This window comes from Thamnophis sirtalis, unplaced genomic scaffold, assembly GCF_051295495.1.
Source record: "Thamnophis sirtalis isolate CommonGarterSnake01/CBP01778 unplaced genomic scaffold, rThaSir2_p1.2 scaffold_6, whole genome shotgun sequence".
Classification (NCBI taxonomy): domain Eukaryota; kingdom Metazoa; phylum Chordata; class Lepidosauria; order Squamata; family Natricidae; genus Thamnophis; species Thamnophis sirtalis.
In genome coordinates, this window is record NW_028261386.1 from 89,598,469 (window position 1) to 89,621,613 (window position 23,145).

Here is a 23,145-nt window from a genome sequence, read left to right on the forward strand (position 1 = left end):
ATTACTTTCATTTTATTTTCTTGACAATGTATAGAAGTGGTCCGCCATCATCTACTTTGGGAATCTTCTTTTTCTTCAACTGAGTCAAATTTAATAGTTTGAGATTATCTCCCATCATGTATGAATGGGATCCAACCCTGCTAAGCCTTTTCACAATTCGAAAAGTCAACTGAACATTGTCACCTATTGTGACAATACTATGCCATAATAAAATCTATTCCTAAAGGGACTCTATATATAACATTTCTATTCTTGTTTTATGCAACAGGATTCTGCCTATTTTAAATCTGTAAAAGCTTTTCTTTCATTGCTTAAAGAAAGCATTCTTGATCTGGCAGAAGATACTAACCCACAGTAAGGGGGTAAAAAAATGAGCACTATGGAAATCATGAATATCTGACTGAAAGCCACTAAGCATCTGAGAAGTTGTACCTTGAGCAATGGCATCACTGGGCTCTTGGGCATCTCTTTCCTCTTTCTCCTCTTGAACACAAGAGGCAGCTGCCATCTGGGCAAGGGCTGATGCACAATTACCAGCAACTCCTACAGTAAGGAGGAAAACATCTGATGAATTATAGTTCATTCCAGGTGCCGTTAACCCAGTGGTGGGTTGCAGACGGTACGCCCTGGTACATGTGTACAGGAGCCAGCCCGGACCACTGGATACCGTTCCGGTACAGTGCTCCGGAGGGCCCACCCACCCATCTGAGCTCTTTAGCGGTGTTTAAAGGCTTCTGCGCTTCCACGCAGGCGCATGGCGCGTACAGCGCCTGCATGACGCTCCGTGGAGCAGCTGGAACATCGCCGAACATCGCGGAGGCGCTAAGACGCATGAGGACGCCACTGGCCCTGTTCCAACCATATCTGTTGGAACGGGATTTGAAACCCACCACTGTGTTAACCGTCGCCCGGATTCGGACAGACTTGGACTCCAATTGCTCAGAGCCAGCCGAGGTACCGGGGGAAGGTCTTGAGTGAAATTTATGGACTGAGTTTCAACTTGTCACGCCTGAGGACGTGGACAAGGCCATGGGAGCTGTGAGTGTCTCCACTTGTTTACTGGACACGTGCCCCTCCTGGCTGGTCGCGAACAGCAGGGAGGTGACACGTGGCTGGATCCAGGCGATAGTTAGCACCTCTCTCCGGGAGGGATCCTTCCCGCCCCTCTTAAAGGCGGCGGTGGTGAGACCCCTCCTGAAGAAGTCGTCCCTGGATCCAGCCATCTTGAGTAACTACCGTCCAGTTTCCAACCTCCCCTTTGTTGGGAAGGTGGTTGAGAAAGTGGTGGCATTTCAGCTCCAGCGGTCCTTGGATGAAACCGATTATCTGGATTCCTTTCAGTCTGATTTCAGGCCTGGCTACAGCATGGAAACTGCTTTGGTCACGCTGAGCGATGATCTCTGGAGAGCCAGGGATGGGGGTCACTCCTCCATCCTAGTGCTCCTTGACCTCTCAGCGGCCTTCGATACCATCGACCATGGTATCCTTCTGCGGCGGTTGTGGGAGGTGGGAGTGGGAGGCACCGTTATTCGGTGGTTCTCCTCCTACCTCTCGGACAGGTCACAGTCGGTGTTGGTTGGAGGGCAGAGATTGACCCCTAGGTCGATCTCTGCGGCACCCCTTAATTATGGGGTGCCGCAGGGTTCGGTCCTGTCCCCCCTCCTATTCAATATCTACATGAAGCCGCTGGGTGAGATCATTCACCGGCATGGGATAAAATACCACCAATACGCGGACAACACACAGTTGTACCTGTCCGCCCCGTGCCAACTCAGTGAAGCGGTTGAAGTGATGTGTCAGTGCCTGGAGGCTGTTAGGATCTGGATGGGGACGAACAAGCTTGCTCTCAATCCTGACAAGACCGAGTGGCTATTGCTGTTCCCTCCCAAAAATTGGCCTTGTACTCCATCTCTCAGGCTGGGGGGTCAAATTATACGCCCCTCAGACAGGGTTCGCAATTTGGGAGTCCTCCTGGACCCACAGCTGACTTTAGAACACCATTTGTTGGCTGTGACCAGGGGGGCATTTGCCCAGGTTCACCTAGTGCACCAATTGCGACCCTACCTGAACTGGGGGGCCCTTAGAACAGTCACTCACGTCCTTGTGACCTCAAGACTGGACTACTGTAACGCGCTCTACATGGGGCAGCCCCTGAAGAGCATTCAGAGACTTCAGCTTGTCCAGAATGCAGCCGCGCGAGCGATTATGGGTGCACCCCGGTACACCCATGTCACACCTATCCTCCGCGAGCTGCACTGGCTACCTGTCGGTCTCAAGATACGCTTCAAGGTGCTAGTCGTTACTTTTAAAGCCCTACATGGTATTGGACCTGGGTACTTGAGAGACCGCCTCCTGCCAATCACCTCCCTACGACTAATTAGATCCCACAGATTAGGCCTCCTCCAAATACCATCCTCTAGCCAATGTCGACTGTCGACCCCTTGGGGGAGGGCCTTCTCTGTGGCTGCTCCAGCCCTCTGGAACGATCTCCCCGTGGAGATCTGGACCCTCACCACCCTTCCGGCTTTCCACAAAGCCACTAAGACCTGGCTGTTCCGGCAGCCTGGGGCTGACGAGTTCCCGGCCCCACTTAAACTGTTGTGACTGTTGTTTTGTTTTTAATTTTGTTTGTCTTGTGTTCTGTTTGTATTCTCCTTCCCTTTGGTTTGTTAGCCGCCCTGAGTCCCTCGGGAATAGGGCGGCATACAAGTTGAATAAACCTAACCTAACCATGCAAAAACATCTAGTAGCCCAGAAGGAGAAAAATCACATAGTTTATTGTTCTCCTTTGTTGAAGCTTCCTTATTGGATACTGAAAGAGTGCACAGATTTATCTGAAAATGAAGACTAGGCCAATGAATACAGTTTACCTAAAGCACAACTGAGCCGAGCTGCCTTCCTTAGCCCATCTAAACTCATGCAGATGGCATCCTTCTCCTTTTGGTTCTGCTCCTTGATGCCTTCAGCTCCAAGAATGAATGCTAATCCTTTGGAGCTCCCTGCCATGCGGCCAGTCAGAGGTGTTGATAAGGTATCAATCAAATTCTTCCAGCAACCAATTAGAAGGTATCGGGCGAAAGCAACTCCTGAAGCAAAGAAAAATGAAAGACAGTCTTAGGAATTATTCCAACTATGCTAAATATTTAATCAGAAGTTATATCTAGGGATGGGAGGGGAACCGTAATTTCCTTCCACCATGATCCTGATGGAAATTCTGTCCATCATATTGACATTAGCTCAGCAAAATAGCTTCCATGGAGGTTTTTGAGATCACTCTACCCCCTCCCCCCTGGAGCTAATAGAAGGGCAGAAAGGAGATTTTCATAACCCAAGGACAAGGCGAGGCCAAGAGTGAGAAAGAAATAGAAAGAAAATGAATAATTATTTCAAAGGTTGTGAATGATTCAAAAATTAAGCACACATTTCCCCCCACAATGTACATTTTAATGAACCATAATGTTAATGATGTCTGTGTAATGCCCCAAATGGAAGGAAAAAAACTATAGTTCATTGTCACAATAAAAAGCTGGAACCAGATTTTAAATGACATCTGTATCACACAGACAGATATCAAGACACCAAAAAGGAAACATTTGCCTATAATCAATGGCTACATCTCTAACCTAAAATATGACACTGATATATGACATGTGAGCCATGCTGCCCACTATGCACATCCTTTCACCTGCCATCAATGTATCATCTGGTTTCCAGGTCTGGGAGAGAGGAGATTGTTTGGAAGCCGAAGCCATCAGCTGCCCACCTATTGCACTGCTTCCCAAGCCATCAATGCCTGCAAAGGAAACATCTGAATAAATCATCTGTGATGTATCACTCTTGATTTTTCTTTCATCTCAGCAGCAGTGGCAAAGTCATGGACAGCAATTTGAAGTAATTAAGTCTAATAGCTCACTCACAAATCATTTTAGAAGGGTGCAGTATTAGATGGATCCCCGTAACATTTCATGATCATGCCAGACTAATCTTATTGCATTCTTTGAAAAAGTGACAAAATTAGTGGACCAGAGGAATGCCGTCGATATAGTTTACTTGGACTTCAGTAAGGCATGTGATAAGGTAGACCATAACCTACTACTAGATAAAGTAGAAGAATGTAGGTTGGACAGCATCACCACCAGATGGATTCATAACTGGTTGACCAACCATACTCAATGTGTAGTCCTCAACGGAACTGCATCTACATGGAGGGAAGTATGCAGTGGAGTATCCCAAGGCTCTGTTTTAGGCCCAGTACTCTTCAACATCTTCATCAATTATTTGGACAAGGGGATAAATGGGGAACTCATCAAATTTGCAGATGACACCAAGTTGGCAGGAATAGCCAACACTCCAGAAGATAGGCTTAAGATACAGAAGGATCTTGACAAATTTGAACATTGGGCACTATCTAACAAAATGAAATTCAATGGTGAAGAAAATTAGGTTCTACATTTAGGCAAGAAAAACAAAGTGCACAGGTACAGTATAGGTGGTCCTTACTCAATAGTAGTAACTATGAGAGGGATCTTGGAATTCTAGTGGACAACCATTTAAATATGCTCATAGCAGCAGTGTGCAGCAGCTGCCAAAAAAGCCAACACAGTTCTAGGCTGCATAAACAGAGGGATAGAATCAAGATCATGTGACGTGTTAATACCACTTTATAATGCCTTGGTAAGGCCACACTTGGAATACTGCATCCAGTTTTGGTCACTACAATGTAGAAAAGATGTGGAGACTCTAGAAAGAGTGCAGAGAAGAGCAACAAAGATGATTAGGGGACTGGAGGCTAAAACATATGAAGAACGGTTGCAGGAACTGGATATGTCTAGTTTAATGACAAAGAAGGTCTAGGGGAGACATGATAGCAGTGTTCCAATATCTCAGGGGTTGCCACAAAGAAGAGGGAGTCAAACTATTCTCCAAGGCACCTGAGGGCAGAACAAGACGCAATGGGTGGAAACTAATCAAGGAGAGAAGCAACATAGAACTGAAGAGAAATTTCCTGACAGTTAGAACAATTAATCAGTGGAACAGCTTCCCTCCAGAAGTTGTGAATGCCCCAACACTGGAAGTCTTTAAGAAGATGTTGGATAGCCATTTGTCTGAAATGGTATAGGGTTTTCTGCCTAGGCAGGGGGTTGGACTAGAAGACTTCCAAGGTCCCTTCCAACTCTGTTATTCTGTTATTTATTTCTAATGTATTAAACACTGGTAAAAATGCATTTATTTTCATGCTAGCAGACATGTTGTTTTATATAGTATTCAAAGGGCAACACTATCATGGAACCAACCTGTCAGCATAGTAATGAGTGGAAGGCTATGTTCTTCAGGATTTCCCCAATAACCAGCTTCCCCAAGAAGATTTCTCTCCAATACTTGATGGTAAAGTTCTTCAACCCAGGCCTGAGAAAATACCATCAGAACCCCACTGGATTGGACCTGTTTCATGAATTCCTTCTGCAGAATGAAAGAGCATTCATTTTGTCAGTAAGATACAGCTAGATCAGAGCTGTCAAACTGTGCACAGTGTAGCGAAGGGAGGGGGGGGGGAGTCCCAATACGTCATGTGATGCTGTCAGGAGTTTGACACCCTTGAGCTAGATATATTGTTTCTTTCTTAAGTAAATTTACACACACAAATGTGACATACAACACCCAACAGAGATAAAAGTATAGCTATGTTTACAAAGTGAGCCTCAGCACCCCACCACCACCCTCTCTTGCCATTTTGAGGTAATATCAAATTATATATGAGCACTGAGTGTTAGTTTTGTGTGCTCCCCTCTTTCATTTTCTCTCACTGAATGATTATTTCCTTTTCTTTAGGTTTCTTAGCAATTTAGTCTTTGGCTGAACTCAGGGCACTATGACCTTCTGTACATCAAAAAAAGAATGGCCTTATTGTCCCTTTCCCTGGGTTTGAATTAGGAAGGAAAGGTTGCATTCATTTTTAATTTTGGATTTATTTTCTACTTTTCAAAAAATCCTAAACCCTAAACCACTGAAACAGAGTAAACAGACATCTTAATCTCTATGATATTTCATGCATCCCTCTTCTTCAAATTCATGCAGCTATGTTCCGTGTTTCAGTAACTGATCTGTGATACAGTGACTGTGATTATTCTGTTCACACTCATGAGCTGAAGAAAGGGTAAATCTGATCATTGACCTGGAGATTTACAGAGCGGGATGTGGCCAAGTGCAACATGTTCATCACTGTAGGGGTCAAAGCAGGCTTTGACCTCACCAATAATACAGGGGACTGGGCAGGTTTCTTCCGATAGTATTCTGCGTTTGACAGCTTCAGGTTCAGCAGGAGTATGTAGTGAGAGACTGCGTAGAGGCTATCTGCGTTCATCAGGTTCTGGAAGTTAAAGCTGACATTCCCTTCAATTCCTGGAGAATGCATCATGTCTAATTAAATGTAGAGAGATGGGATTATGCACAAGAACCAAGTTTCAGTCATTTTTTAATTCGTAGAAAATAATGATAACTTGCACTGTTGAAACCGTCTAGAAAAGAGTAAAATGGCTGGAGTAATGGCTACAGTGCTGCATTGTGTAACTTTGGGTTTAGTGATGGTTTTCTGGATAATTTTAGATGGGGCTCTGTTTCTCTCAAGCACATGCACCAATCTCCCACTAGCAATATGATAAAGAAAATCAAAATAAATAATTGTACTGACTTTGCATACTACCTATACCTGTGATGGCGAAACTGTGGCATGCGTGCTAGATCAGCATTGTTTTCCTCCACAGGCCAGCCCGGGGCGGAGGCGACGGGACGGACACCTCCTGCAACACCCTGCCATCTAAAAGGGGGCATGGGATGGCCACCTGTGACCTTCCTGTACCCCATTTTTTTGCCTGGATGGCCTCCTGCAGCACTTTGCCGGCCAAAACAGTGCATGGGGGGGGTGAAAATGGATGTGGTGGGGCTGCTCATGCCCCACCCCCATGGCTCATTTTGGCTGGCAGAGGCACCGTGGGCTAGTCCTTTGTTATCTCCAGGCCAGTCCTGTGGGCGAGATTTAAGCACCCCGCAGGCCGTATCCAGCCCATGGGTCTTGAGCTTGACACCCCTGTTCTAATACAATATAGAATATCAATGGGAAAGTAAGTGAGCAGCTTACAAACCTGAACAAAAACTTGAGGAAAAGTTCTGGAGAGCCAAATCTACCTCTTCTACTGTAGCAACAGCTATAAGATGAGGAAGGAGAGTTTCAAGAGACTGAATAAACAACCTGGCACTTTGCTGATCTGCTTCCTGGTTCTTAAGTAGCTTCAAGGAAAGGGCAGCAGTTCGTAAAGACTTGTGACCCGGACAGTCCCGTGGCGTCTGTTCTTCATCAGCTAAAGAACAGTTATCTGAACCTATATCCGACACATCTGATCTTCCAGAATCTTTTTCTGCTGCCATGGAATACTGGTCACATGAATCAAATTCAGTTCTGGAAAGATCCTGGTCTTCAACACTGAAATTACTCTCGCTGTATCTAGATCCACACGAACGGACCTTGCAATCAACAGAAAGGAAATTAGTTATATCTGGATAGACAACATTATGGCTCCGTTGAACTACATCCGGTTGGTCAATTGTTTCTGATTCTGGCTCTTTATAATGAATTTCTTTGCCTGCCTGTCCAGCTGGGGATTGCAAAGAATTTTTACGAATGTCAGAATCTGGGGTTGTCTGTCCCATATCTCCTTCCAGGGTTGTCTGACCGGTATCTGTGGTAACACTAATACTAATGTCAGGACTCTTCTCATGGCCTGGCTCCCAGGGGGCATGTTCCGATGACAGGATACGTCTTTGCCACCTAAAATCAGCATCGTTGATCTCCATGGAATCTCTACTGGTCTCAGCCCCCTCTTTTAACTCGTCCAGCCTCCGGAGAAGCAGATGTACTTGCTCCTGATCAAGGCCCTTTCCTTGACTTAGCTCATCCAGAGTTCCAAGCAGGGCACAGGCACAGGATACTGAGGCATAACAGGCTTCAATGCCACCTTTTATGCAGGCTTCCGTCATCCCATCCAAGATTCTACAGTGTGAAGAAAGATAGCAATAGTACCTGGACTTATATATTGTTTTACCGTGCTTTACAGCCCTCTCTAAGCAGTTTACAAAGTCAGTCTATTGCCCCCAACAATTTGGGTCCTCCTATTACCCACCTCGGAGGGATGAAAGACTGAGTCAACCTTGAGCCTGGTGAGATTTGCACTGCCAAATTGCAGGCAGCCGGCAGTCAGCAGGCTGCAGTACTGCATTCTAACCATTGCACCACTGTGGCTCATAAGATAAGCCACTCTTCACTTTTATGCCTCCTAAAGTCAATTATACAATAGATAAAGAATTTATACCATAAAAAGGAAGGATGGCTTCATCTCTTTGGTGATGAGCTAGCATTTGATTAACCATGTGATTAATTAACAAAGGCATCCAACTGATAAAACAAATGCTTGCCTAATCAAGAAGTCATGGATGGTATTCCAAAAGCAAAATCCTGCTCTAATTAAGATTCCCCTCCCCCCTCTTGTCTCAGAATATCCATGATGCATACCTGCAGTATATTTTATAATTATTTAACAGATTCTAAGTCTTTTAGCTCTGCACACTCAATTGAAGAAGTCTATGCTAATTACAATTATAGAAAGTCTGTTGAATTAAACACAGTCAAAGAAGAACAAAATATTTGTTTCAAGCAATACAGTTATCAAACATTGTCAAATAATGAGATGCATACAGTTTAAGAAGGTCCAGGTGGGATTTTCTTTTTGAAATGGATCTCTTTCTTGATTCTGGTTCTGTAGAGCAGGGACCTGCTAAATCACAAAGCCGCCGAGGACTTCCAAGTATCTAAATACAATGCAATTTAGCAACATCCAATAAATACATTTTTAAAGTCACTTTGAATTGGGCAGCATATAAATGTAATAAAGAAATAAACTTTTTCCAGTTAATCTTGAAATCAATTTGTCAAAAGTTATTCACGAATTCGTGCAAAGAATAACCATTGGCTTACCTGAAGGGTCGTTTTCAGTACGCTGCAAGGAGAGTCCAAGCATGGGTTAAACTCAGCCAATCTGTCCAGGATTGAATTGAAACTTTAGCCACACCTCTGGTGTTGCCTTGACTTGCCAGATTTTCAATGACGGCATGGAACTGTGCACATTGATAAGAAGTCCAAAACGGTCCATAAACAACAGGTCCAAATAGTCTTTGAAAGTGGAGAAAGACCCCAGGGTGGGGTTGGACTCTCCTTTCAGCGTACTGAAAATGACCCTTCAGGTAAGCCAAATGTCATTTTCCAGTACGCTGCTTGGAGAGTCCAAGCATGGGACATACCCAAGCTAAATGTCACTAGGACGGGAAGCTGAAGAGTCCAGGGTCTCTCCACTGTTATGGATCCCCTGCAGAACTCGTCTTCCAAAAGCCCCCTCCGCAGAAGCGAACTTGTCCAATTTATAGTTCCAAATGAACGGAGATAAGGAAGTCCAAGTAGCAGCTCTGCAAATCTTTTCTATTGGTGCCTGGGTGGCCCAGGGCGCTGTGGTAGCTGCACTCCATGTAGAATGTGCGGTGATATGGTGTGGCACTGGTCTGGGTTGCAAGACGTAAGTGAGGGAGATGCACGCCTGCAGCCAACGACCAATGGTGGATGAAGAGATTTTACAACCTTGGGAAGCAGGCTGAAAAGAGACAAAAAGTGATTCAGAACGCTGAAAAATAGCCGTGCGCTTGATGTACTTGCGAAGAGTGTGGCAGACATCAAGCATGTGCCATCTTCTTTCCCTCGGGTATCTGGGATGAGGACAAAAGTCCCGCAGAATGACTGCCTGGGCACAGTGAAACCAGGAGTTGATCTTGAGAATAAACTTCAGATCCAGACGAAGGACCACTCTGTCAGGATGAATTAGATACAAGTCCTCCCTAACTGACAGAGCTGCCAACTCCGAGATTCGTTGCACAGATGTGATGGCAATTAAGAAAGCTGTCTTAAAGGTCAGATGCTTCAGGCTGGCGGAACGTAGAGGCTCAAAGGGCACAGATATCAGGGCCCATAACACTACCTCGAGTTCCCATGACGGGAACCTATGGACAACTGGTGGTCTAAGATTTGTGGCACCCTGCAGGAAGCTACGGATGACGGGGTGTCGTCCAAGTGATGAATGACTGTCACGCGCAAGCATTGTGCATAAGGCAGCCACCTGGCACCTGAGGGTGTTAGGTACTAGGCCCTGGTCAAGTCCATCTTGTAAATAGTCCAGAACCTGGGGAACAGTAGTTGCAGTTGGTGTTATCTCATGTGCAGCGCACCATCCTTCAAAGGATCTCCAGGTGGATTCATAAATTCTGGTCATAGCAGGTCTTCTGGACGCCTGAATGGTGTGTATGACTTTGATGGAAAAACTGCCCCTGCTCAGGAAGTCCCTCTCAAGTGCCAAATGGCTAGTTGTAGCCACTGGGGCTCTGGGTGTTGTAGAGCACCCTGGCTGAGAGAGACCTCATGCGGGGGAATTCGCCAAAGTGGATTGATGGATAGACTCACAAGATCGGCAAACCATGTTCTCCTGGGCCAGAAAGGAGCCACGAGTAGAACTTCTGCTCCCTCCTCCAGGATTTTACAAATCACTCTAGGTAGAAGGGGCAGTGGAGGAAATGAATATAGGAGGCCCGGCGACCAGGGGCAATGTAGGGAGTTGACCCCTTCTGCCTGCGGGTGGTAAAACCTTGTGAAGAACCTTGATAGGTGGCTGTTCTCTGGGGCGGCGAACAGATCGACTACCGGTAGGCCAAACCTCTGCGACAGATGACGGAACATGTCTGGGTGCAGGTGCCACTCTGAGTGGTCGACCGTGGCCCTGCTTAGCCAATCTGCTTGGATGTTGTTCACTCCAGATATGTGCTCCGTCTGAAGTGAGCACAGATGTCTTTTCGCCCACCTTCCCAGGAACTCGGCCTCCACCATCAGCAAACTGGATCGAGTGCCCCCCTGGCGGTTTATGTGTGCTTTTGCTGCCACATTGTCTGTGAGGATCATCACGTGGTGATCCTGGATGTCGGTCTGAAAGTGATGCAGAGCCAGCCTCGCCGCCCTCAACTCCAGCCAGTTGATGCTGTGCGTGAGCTCGGTTGCTGACCACCTGCCTTGTGCTATTTGGTTGTGAAGGTGAGTCCCCCAGCCGAACAGGCTGGTGTCCGTCGTGATGGTAAGATGGTCTGGCTCTCTGAAGAAGGAGCCCTTCGTTAGTGCGGAAGTCATCCACCAACCGAAGGACTGACATACTCGAAGGAAACTGGAATCAGCGCTGAATAATTGCTTTGTTTTGCCCTCTGGTGTGGCAAGAGGTGCTGACGAGAGTGAAGTCCTGCCCAAGGTACAATGGACAGACAGGATATCATTTTGCCCAACAGTTGGGACAGCTGTACAATTGGGACAAGTCGCGACTGGTGAACTTGGTGCACAAGGGCTCTGAGGCTTGTCATTCAGTCAGGAGACAGGAAGACCTGACAAGCAACTGTGTCTATGATGGTGCCGAGGTGCTGTAACCTGGTGGTCGGTTCCAGATGACTCTTTTCTAGGTTGACAGAGAATCTGTGGTCTCGAAGGGCTGTCATCATGTAATGCAGGTCTAACGTCGCTTGCTGGTAGGATGATGACTGGATGAGAATGTCAGCCATGTAGCATTGGAGGTGCACTGGGCACGATCTGAGGGAGGCTGCTACCGCTGCTAGGATCTTTGTGAAAGTTTTTGTGGCCGATGACAGGCCAAATGGCAGAGTCCTGTACTGGAAGTGCTGGCCTGCATAAAAAAACCTCAGAAACCTGCGGTGGGCCTTGTGGATGGGAACGTGTAGGTAAGGCTCCTTCAGATCTATGGACGTTAACAGGTCCCCTGGCCTGATACAGCCCAGGATGGATTGTAGGGACTGCATCTTGAATTTTTTGTACACTATGTGGTGGTTTAGCTTTTTTAGATCTAATATGCCCCTTCACCCACCCCACCTCAAATTCTTTGGGACAAGGAACAGAATGGAATAAAACCCTGTCCCCTCGTGACCGGGTGGAACCGGTTCTATGGCCCTGATCTCCCTGAGGTGTAGGATCTCCTGTTCCATGAGGGCAGGAGAGGGTTGGATACCAGATGAAGTGACGAGGTGGGGGCGAGATGAATTCCAGGGTCAGACCTATGCGGATGGTTTGGACCTATGCCACTGGTCTGATGTGGAGTGCTCCCATTGGATGTGGAACAGTTGAAGATGCTCGCCAATTGGAGCCCTCCACTGATGGTCACTTATAACGGCAGAAGGGTCTGGAAACAGACCACCCACGGAAGGGCTGCTTGGAGAAGCTCTGCTGGCGGCCTCTGTCATGAAAGGACTGATGGTCCTGAGACCTGTCAGCATTATGGGGGTAGAGCCTCTGGTAGGTAACCAATGTGGAGGGCCGGTCCAAAGCCCGAAGGGGCTGCTTCCTATAAAAGGTGGATCCCTTACAATCAGATTTTTTGGACATAATCTTCTTTTTGTCCTTATTCTATACGAGGTCTGGATCTAACGCCTCCCCAAAAAGTTTACCCCCTTTGAACGGGGCAGAAGCGAGCTTCCACTTAGACCTCATGTCAATGTTCCAATGTCTAAGCCATAAAAGGCGACGGGTGGGACTTCCGGTTTGGCGTCGCGCCGGAGCAGGCTGCCGACAGAGCCTCTGCTCGGTTCGCCCGATCTTTGCACGAGCGTGGCCGTAATAGGCAAGGTCCCTTCGAGTTGCGAGGACCTGTGGAGAGGGGAAGCGTCGGAGCAGTGGAGGGAGAAAGGCGATCTCCCCCCACGAAGCGAGAAGCTCCCTCAGAGTGCGTGCAAAAGAGGTCGGCTGATTAATGGCCGACCAGAAGACGTGACTGCCAGACTTCAATAAGGAAGGGAGAGACAGCTGCAGGGAACGTTGCAGATTGAATGACGGCAAATGTAAGATCTTGATTTAAAAGCCTAAATCTGAAGGGATAAACAACTTAACTGTAATAAGTACAGATACGTGTGTGGGCGCATTTGGTTGAAGCGGCTAGTAAAGACGAACAGGAAAGATTGGAGAGAGCCGAGTGATGGAGCGGATAGAGAAAGACCGAGACTCTGGATTATTTAAATCATTTAAATTGGGAGGATTAATGGAGGACAAGACGGAGGAGAGAAAGACAGTCAGTTGGATCTGCCCCCTTTGTGGGAAAAAGGGGGAAAAGCCTATAAGCCGCGAGGGTTTGAACCAGCCCTAAAACTTTGAGAGCGCGGTGTCATATTACAGCCAGAGACAACAGAAGGACAACACTACACTGACAACAGGAAGTGATTGATGGGTGAGCTCTAAAATACTTTCAGAAACTCTGGCCTCTCCCGTCTCCTGCCTCTTCACGCTGAAACATCTTCCCCCTAGCTAGTAAACGCCTCCCAGATATTGCAGAATTAATTGATCCTAGGTTGTATAGCCCTGCTCTAGTTTAACTACCTTGCATGTCCTCCGGGCACTGTATAATTACTCAAGCGGTAACCAGAAGGTACCAAATTTACAGCTTAAAGGGGGAGAACTGAATTAACGTAAATGGCAACGAGAACAGTAACTTTAACCAAAGGGAGTAAAAAGCAAACGCCTTTATCTACCCCGGTAAGGGAAAAGTCGCCTGAGGGCAGGCAAATGGGAGACAAGACAGCCCCAACTCCACAAGGCCAGGAGGTAACAATGGACTCTTTACAGGAGGCAATACTGAAGATGAGCAAAAATGTCACCAAAGGTCTGGAGGGAGTAAAGAATGAAATGCATGAAGTTAAGAATAATATGGGAAAGATTGAGGAGCGTATAGGGGCGATACAAGCAGCACTGTCGAAAAATGAACAGGAAATTCAAAATGTTAAGGAGAGAACAGGAGTAGCGGAAAAAAGGATAGACAGAGTAGAGGATAAACTGGAATCTATAAATTCAAACCTGGAGGAGGCCATCCTCCACCTGGAATTAGAGCGATCAGCATACTATCTGAGACTACAAAACGTGGAGGAAGCAAGAGACGAAGACCTCCGGGAGCTGATTGGAGAAATTCTGGGACTAGTCCTTGATAGGCCGAAAAATGAGGTCATTAACGAACTGGACGAAGTCTATAGAATCAATACAAGCTTCGCGAGACGCCATCGACTTCCGAGGGAGATACATGTGAGGGTGTTGAGAAGACAACTAAGAGAGGACATTCTAAGCACAATAAGAGGGGACTCACTAACGTATAAGGGTAAAGAAATCCTCATTTTAAAGCAGATTCCCCGGAGAGTCAGAGAGAAGAGAAGGAAATACAACTTCCTCTCCTCACAATTAAACAGACACAGAATCCAGTTCCGATGGCTTCTCCCAGAAGGATTGTTAATAACATGGAGGGAAAAGAAATACCGGATAGACAATTTGGAGAAAGCTCAAGAATTCCAGGACCTCATACTAGCAGATGAAGAGAGGTTTAACAAAGAAGGAACTTTAAGACAGGAGGATTCTACAACTGCAACTCAGCGGGAGGCGGGAGGGGTCAGGGAGCGAGAGAGATATGGCAGAGAAGAGTCAAGAGCAAGGTCTCCAATTGAGACAAGGTCCAAAGATGTCAGCAAAGCGAACAACTTGTAAAGGAACGGGGGAATGGGAAACGAATGTACTGTCAGCTAATATAAATGGTCTTAACATAACTTCCAAAAGAAAACGTGTACTGTTGGATCTAATGAAACAAAAACTAGATGTAATTTGCCTTCAGGAACCCATATTAAAGAGAAATATAATAATCTGTTAAATTGTCCAAAATTAGGTAAAACTTTTTGCTTGTCAGCACAAACTAGAAAAAGGGGAATTGTGATGTATATAAAGGAATGGTTGAACCCCAAATTAATACATGCAGACAAAGAGGGTAGAGTATTAATGGTGGAAATAATGAATGGTGGGAAAAAAAATTTTACTAGTTGGAATTTATGCTCCAAACCAAAAACAAGAAAGATTTTATGTAAATCTACACAAGAGGATAAATGAAATAAAGTGGCAAAATATATGTATTCTAGGGGATTTCAACGCAATAGTAGACGGTAAAATGGATTATAAGGGTATACACAAGAAAAGTACAAGAAGGAAATTACCGACTGCCTATGCAAATATGGTGAAGGAATTAGACCTTTATGATGTCTGGCGAACAATGAATGACAAGATACAACAGTACATGTTTTATTCTCAACCACATAATTCATGGTCCCGTATCGATATGGTCTGGTCAAACCCGGAACTACTCATGGATACTGTAAACATTGAAATAACAATGAACAAGTGGGCCGACCACCACCCAGTCTTATGGCAATGGAAAGGGAAGTCAAGGACAAAAGCTAGGTGGACATTAAACCAGAACATATTACAAGAGAAGAAATTCATACAACAAATAGAAAAGGAACTGGGCTACTTTTTTAAAGAAAACGGTAAAGAGCAGACTTCTATACAAAACGTCTGGGACACGATGAAGGCAGTTGTGAGGGGAATATCAATAGCCTATCTAATAAGAAGAAACAAAATGCATAGGGGAAAACTTAATATATTGAATAAAGAATTAAGAGAGACAGAATTGCTGATTCAGAAAGACCCAGACAATAGCAGGTACAGGGAAAGAGGAGAGTTAATCAAACACCAAATAAATTTGATCTTGCAAGAGGAAGTAGCACAAAACATTAAGAGAATGAAACAGAACTATTTCGAACATAAATAAAACTGGGAGATGGCTGGCCCACAAAATAAGAAAAGAGGAGGTCAAAAGAATTATTAAACAATTGTGTGACGAAGAGGGGAATCTGAAACAGGAAATAGGGGAAAAGAAAAAGATTGTACAAAATTATTATAAGAAATTATATAGACCGGACGAAATCATTGAACAAGACACTAGAAAATACCTAATAAAGCAGAAACTTCCAGTCTTGGCGGAGGAGATGCGAGAGATGCTTGATAAGGAAATCACACAAGAAGAACTGAAAAAGGCCATCCAAAAACAAAAAAATAACAAAACTCCTGGTCCGGATGGGCTTCTGTCAGAAATATACAAAAAACTTCAAAACGTCGTAGAAGACAAATTATTAGAACTACTCAATGAGGCACTACAAAATGGTAAGGTTCCAAAATCATGGGAGGAAGCCTACATCACCCTAATACCAAAGGAAGAGGCGGATAGTAGTAAGATTCAGAATTATAGACCTATATCTCTGTTAAATGCAGACTATAAAATTTTTACATCAATATTGGCGGAAAGACTAAAAATAATATTAAACCAAAGTATACATTCGGATCAAAACGGCTTTCTCCCAAAAAGACATATTCGGTACAATACAAGAATGATAATCAATACCTTGGAATTCTACGAAACAAGATCCGAGAAACAAGTAGCTTTAATTTTTGTTGATGCCCAGAAAGCCTTTGATAACTTAGATTGGAACTTCTTAATCACACAATTGAAAATGATGAAGTTTGGCGATAATTTTATAAAGATCATAGAAGCTATATATTCACAGCAATCTGCAAGCATCATAATTAATGGAGAATTAACAGAGAGGGTACAAATTGGAAAAGGTGTTAGACAAGGGTGTCCGCTCTCCCCATTACTATTCATTATGTCCTTAGAAATTCTCCTAAGTCGGATAAGATTAAACCAGGAAATTAGGGGGCTGACTATAAAAAAAGAACAGTATAAAACACAGGCCTTCGCGGACGACATGGTCTTTATTGTGGAAGACCCACTAACCTCAGGACCGTACTTGATGAAGGAAATTGAGAACTTTGGGCGTGTGGCCGGATTAAAAATTAATAATGAAAAAACTAAAATGATTATAAAGAACTTTCCTAAAAATCAGATTGGAGAACTAGAGAAAATAATGGAAATAAAGGTAACCAAAAAAATTAAATACTTAGGGATTTGGCTGACTGCGAAATGCTCTTCCATAAAAGAAGATAATTATGATAAACTATTACAAAATATCCAAAAAGATTTAAAAAACTGGTCGAAACTACAAATATCGTTGATGGGAAGAGTCGCAGTAATCAAGACGAATGTTTTGCCAAAAATCCTCTACCTATTTCAAACGGCACCGGTCAAATTAGGGGAAAAATTCTATAATGAGTTAGACAAAATGGCACGAAATTTTGTATGGAATGGTAAAAAGCCCAGGATAAAATATAAACATCTTCAAAATAGAAGGGCACAAGGGGGAATGGGCTTACCAGAGTGGAAAACATATCATCAAGCAGCAATAACTATGTGGACAAAAGAGTGGGTAATGTTAGCCAACAAAAGAATCTTAACGATAGAGGGCCATGACCTGCAATATGGGTGGCACAACTACTTATGGTGCGAGGGAAATAAAATCCATAATTATTTTGGTAGACACCATTTCAGAGGGGTATTAATCAAGAACTGGCTGGAAATCAGAAGGAAATTTTACACCCAACTTCCCAAATGGATATCTCCGACGGAAGCTCTGATATACCCGAATTTGATAAACTTTGATAAAATTGTTACTTACCAACAGTTGCTAGATGATCAAAATAGACTAAACTCTAGGGAAAATCTGGCCGAAAGGGGAATAAACATTGATTGGTGGCCATACCTTCAAATTCAAAATAAACATAGATCAGACTTAACACAATTTGGCTTCCAGAACAAGGACCAGGAACTGGACAAAATTTTAATTGGACCAGATGAGAAAGTAATCTCGAAATTATACAACTGCTTCCTGATTCGAAAAATGGAAGCAGAAAGAGTAAAAGAAGTCATGGTAACCTGGGCCCAAAACATCGGCCACACGATAGATCTAGATGATTGGGAAAGGGTTTGGGAGTGGAATTTGAAATTGACAAAATCGACGGCCTATAAAGAAAATATATACAAAATGTTCTACCGTTGGCATCTTCCTCCGACAAGACTGGCAAAAATCTCCCCCAAAGCATCGGCCAAATGCTGGAAATGTAAAACAATGCTGGGCATGTACTACCACATGTGGTGGATGTGTCCGGTTGCCAAAACGTATTGGAAGCAAATACTAAGATGGCTGAACGGAATCTTGTCAATGAAATTATGTCTTAACCCGGAAACCTTCCTATTAGGGATAACAGATCAAAAAATATGTAAAATCAATCAATACCTTCTCGTCCATATTTTGACAGCGGCAAGGATTGCTTACGCACAGTGCTGGAAGAGTGAAAATGCCCCCACCAGCACTATGGTGATGAATAAAATCCTAGAATTAGCAGAAATGAACAAATTGACGATGCGGATTAACGATAAAGAAGATACAGACTTTTACAAAGTCTGGGAGAAACTGTACAAATGGCTTGATGAGACAGTGAAGATGTAAACATAAAAGGAGATAGCTGACTAACTTAACACGATTCAAGTAACAACCCTAACGAACAACAAACAAAGACTGAGAGATAAGTGAGGGGAGAAAAGTATTAGAGGTGAGGATTCACCGTTGACCAACTCTGCTAGACCACGACATCGGGAAAACCTGTAAAGCTGATAGGTAATCCGCCACAACTACCTGCATGGAATTAGCAATCAAGTTTTATTCTAGGTAAGGCGAGATGAGCAATGGGAGATGAAAATAATGCTTCATCTTGCTTCTTGTAAAGCTTGCCCTTTTTAAATAAGGAAAGGAAAGAGAACCGGGCCGTCCTCAGTAGAAGAAAATATGTAAATGCAACAAAGGTTAGATTGGAGGGAGAGAGGGGTAGTAGGAAGGACAGGATGGAGAGGAGAAAGGAGAGAAACAGGAAAAAGGGAAAGGCAGAAGAAGGGGGGAAGGTTAAAAAGGAGGAAGAGAAAGGAGAAAAGGGAAGGGAGAGGTGGAAAGAAGAAAGGAGAGAAGAAAGAGAAGAAAGTGGGATAGGAAGGAGAGAGGGAAGAAGGCAGGGAAGCAAGGAGGAATGAGGGAGGGAAGGAAGGAGAGAAGGAGAGTAGATAGGAAGGAGGGAAGGAGGGAAGAAAAGGAGGGAACTCAAGAGAAGAGAATGGAAGGAGGGAAGGAGGGAAGGAGGGAGGGAAGATATGAGAGAAGGAGGGGGGAAGAAGAGAGGAAAGGGAAGGGGAAGGAAAGGAGGAAGGGAAAAGAAAGGAGGGAAGGAAGGAGGGAAGGAGAGGAGGGAGGGAAGGAAGGGGAGTGGGAAAGAAGAAACAAGGTAAGGAAAGAGGGAGGGAGGGGAGAGGATACCCAACCTTTGATGCCTATAAGGATTTTGATATTATGGGAATGTCTTGAAACACAGTCAAATGTAAAGTGAAACAGTGGATGTTGTATTGTCTTTTACCAGTTATTGGTTGTTGTATTTTTCTTTTACTAATAAAAATACTTTAATAAAAAAAAAATGAAAAAAAAAAGGCGACGGGTGGTAATGTTGGAAGCTAAGGTCCTAGAAGCGAACTTTGCGGTGTTCAAGGTGGCGTCCACCGTGTATTCAGTGGCTGCAATAATTTTGTTAACATCCTGCCTAAGTCTGCTATCTTAGTGAGCAACTGTCTTAGCCAGAGGAGAGAGGCTCTGGAGAGGAAAGAAGCAGAGGCGGACGTCTTAATCGCCCAAGTGGCCGCCTGATGAGCTTTATGACAGGCCTTCTCTGCTTTCTTGTCCTCTGCTTTGAGGCCCTCCAGAAGATCTGGAGGAAGCACTGAGAAAGAAGTGAGCGCAGCCACCGGCTCATCCACTGGAGGCAGCTTCAGCAGGTCTTCTAGACTAGCATCCACTGTGTACAACCTCCTGGGGGGTGGCAAGGGTAGCTGGCTGTGCCCATTGTTTCTGCACTACGTTGAGGAATAATTTGGGAATAGGCACAATTTCCTGAGCCTGAACAGGCTCTCGAACAAACCTTCACTGAGGTCCGAGGGATCAGGAGCAGCCTGTTCTGGGGTGGTAGAGCTCAAATGGGTAGAGGCTTTTGCCTTATTCAATATAGTCTTGAAATTAGTGTGCTTAAATAAGACGGTGAAAGCAGGCTTATGAGGGGCAGCAGATTCATCCCCTGAGAACTCAGGCTCAGGGTTGGGAAGGATATCTTCCCAACAGAGTCCTCGCTATCCAACGAGGAGTGGGGATAAGCAGGTCGTAGGGGTTGTACAACCTCCTTGGGAGGGGACGGTGTCTGAATGTGATGGGTCTTGAACAGGCGTTTACCCTGCTGGCGCATCCCTCTCTCAATGCCCTGGGATATGGCCCTGGCAATGACATCTTGCATCTCAACCGACAGATCGGGTCCCCTATCTTCCACAGGGCGACCTCTATGGGGAGGTCGAGGGATTGGCAACTATGGGGCCAGGTGACTTGAGGGAACTGGATCCACTTCTCCCTCTGAGGGGCATTCAAAAAGATCTTTGTGGTCAGCCATTGAAGCCCCCGGGGACCCTGGAGAAGCTGCCACTCACTCCCAGCACTAGCGCACCTCTAGTCACGAGTCTGACCACTGTGGCCAAGGGAAGTCTTGAGGGAAGAAATCCCAAACAAAGACCCCACCAGAGGTCCGGACAAGTGGTCTGCTGCGGCGATCTGCTGTGAGCGGGGCAGTAAAATGGCACCGGCAGGCAAGAAACGCGGGGAAAAGTGAAAAACAAAATGGTGGCCATGCCAAAATGGCCACCAGAAGCAAGAAATAAGCCTGCCGAGGCTCTGCACCAGCAGCTGGCTCCCAAGCGAGCACAGACAGTGGCAACAAAGATGCCTGCTGGAAAAAAGGAAACTCGCAGGCGAGGAAAATAGCGTGATTGTGCAGGCATCGGCACTCTGACTCCACGCTGCAAGCGGCAGTTGCCAGTGACCTCCGCAGTGCCTGAGCGAGCCCGGGACATCATGGGAGCCAGGGATAAAGAGGAAAGAGCAAGAAAGTTGTAAAAGGGAAGTTTTAAAAGGTACTGCTCACCGCTCCTGCACTCTGTGGAAGAAAAAATGGGGGGAAAAATACACTAAAGGAACTTCAGAAATTGAAGTATTGAGAACAAGCAATCTGTCCAGAACTGACAGAAACTAAAGCGCGTCCACAGGGCTTTGACTGAATTGAAAATCTGGCAAGTCAAGGCAACACCAGAGGCGTGGCTAAAGTTTCAATTCAATCCTGGGCAGATTGGCTGAGTTTAACTCATGCTTGGATTCTCCAAGCAGCGTACTGTAAAAGAACACAGCATTGTTTTATAAAATTTATTATTGAAGATAAACACAAGGACAAAATAAATTTATAAGAGAAAAACACCTGGCATTGCTTGCCAAAACAACTAGATACAAAGATAGTTTTCTCCCCATGCCATCACTCTGTTAAACACCGAATTCCCAAAGCACTATCTTATGTTTAAAGATATTTACCCATGTAGTAGGGCTGTATTGCTTTTATCCTTCTCATCTTCCCTATTACCTCCTCCTATTAGTATTTTATGAATTATAATTCATGCTTATTATTTTTGCTTATTGTTATTATTACTTAATTATTACTTAAACTATTGTTGCTTATTATTATATTGTTACTTATTATTACTTATTATTTATCTTATGTTTTATCATTGTATATTTATGATTTATAATCTATGACTTATCACTCTGTTATTCGTATGTACACTTAGCGCTTATGCACCTGAGACAAATTTCTTGTGTGTCCACTCACACAAGATGATTGTGTTGATAAAGAATATTCCAAAATTCCAAACGGTTTGCAACTCGTAATTTAATTGCAATTTAAGTCGACAAATTTAAAAATCAACCAGGGAATGTAAATTCACCTCTTTCATGATCTTGATAGCTTCTACTCTGTGCTGGGGTGGAGGATACAGAAGCATCCGATGGTAGAGAGACTGCAGAACAGGCTTCATTGACTCCACTGAGCCCACCAACCGAACAAGCTCCGCTGCAATGTAGTAGATAGTCCGTGCAACAGGACTACTAAGGGCAGGGGCAGTTGTAGAGCAGCCTGATCCTCGGCCGTGGTCAGAGACTCCGGAAGAAGGAGAATCAGCTTCATGACTGGTGTTGCTGTGAGCAGATGTGATCGTTTTATCATGAACCGGATTGCCCAAGATTACTATCAGGGCTGGACACAGCTGCTTCCTGATAAAAATAAATTAGAGATAGTGTGGGAGAAGTAGTGAAGGATACAATGTCTGAAGAGATTGTTAAAATAGTTTTATGTTGGAAAAGAAAGTACAGTTCTTTAGAAAAAAATGAATAATCGGAAATAACTGAAACACAGAATGATTCAGTTAGATTCTAATCACAGAATGATTAGAAACAGAATTAAGGTTTTGATAATTAGCTCACCAACCTTTCATCCCCCTTCCTCTCTGTGCCTTAATTTTCATTGATTTTTGACCGGTTTTTGTCCCTATTTCATACTCATACACTTTAGGTATAGAATGTGAGCAAATGCTGGACTAGGAAAAAAAAGATTACAGATAGTCTTAGAGATATGGAGCTTGCCCATTAGGGTTGCATGTCAGGACAGCTGTTAAACAAAATGGCCTCACTTAACGACACCACCCCTTGATACAAACATTAAATGAATGCAATTGTTTGTTAAATGGAGGACCCTACATAGGCCCAGGGTCACCAACCCCAGTCTCCCATGATTACTCCCACCCCCTGAGCTCTGCTTCTTGCTCCTCAAGATCCCCATAGTCCTTCAGCCTCCTTTCCACCCAGCAAGCCAGGGAGATCAAGCTATCTGAAACTTCCAAGCCTCCAGCTGCCTTCACACCCAGCAAGCAACAGGATAAATTTTCAAACTCCAGTGTGCAAAGGAAAATGTGGGTGGAAACTAAAATGGCAAATGTACCTTTCAACTACTTATTTTCAAATAACTTGTTCAAGCCATGAGCTATTTTGAGATCTCCTTGAATAACATTTCTGCCGTTTACCCTGTTTCTTCTAGGATGCTTCCAACTCATTTTTCTATAGCTCCATGGGAATGGAAATGACATTCTCTATAGGGATAGTAATATTTAATTTGTCTAAATGATATCCCATCTTCTTTAAATAGGTAAAGGTAAAGGTTCCCCTTCCACATATGTGCTAGTCGTTCCCAACTCTAGGGGGCGGTGCTCATCTCCATTTCAAAGGCAAAGAGCCAGTGCTGTC

The 23,145-nt window shown here is 44.5% G+C and overlaps 1 protein-coding gene across 2 annotated transcripts in view; it reads right to left on the reverse strand.

The window, feature by feature from the left end:
- ARFGEF3 (ARFGEF family member 3) overlaps positions 1 to 23,145 on the reverse strand; it is a 152,762-nt gene that overhangs the window by 49,849 nt on the left and 79,768 nt on the right. Inside the window, exons 10-17 of one of the 2 annotated variants that reach the window (XM_087718387.1) lie at positions 21,795 to 22,119; positions 8,747 to 8,859; positions 7,140 to 8,044; positions 6,251 to 6,417; positions 5,295 to 5,460; positions 3,686 to 3,793; positions 2,871 to 3,086; positions 433 to 543 (exon numbers count right to left, since the gene is read on the reverse strand). In XM_087718387.1, coding sequence (XP_087574513.1) covers positions 433 to 543; positions 2,871 to 3,086; positions 3,686 to 3,793; positions 5,295 to 5,460; positions 6,251 to 6,417; positions 7,140 to 8,044; positions 8,747 to 8,859; positions 21,795 to 22,119 — 2,111 coding nt within the window. Of the gene's footprint in view, positions 1 to 432; positions 544 to 2,870; positions 3,087 to 3,685; positions 3,794 to 5,294; positions 5,461 to 6,172; positions 6,418 to 7,139; positions 8,045 to 8,746; positions 8,860 to 21,794; positions 22,120 to 23,145 lie in introns of both variants that reach the window. The other variant, XM_087718386.1, reaches the window with a different exon arrangement.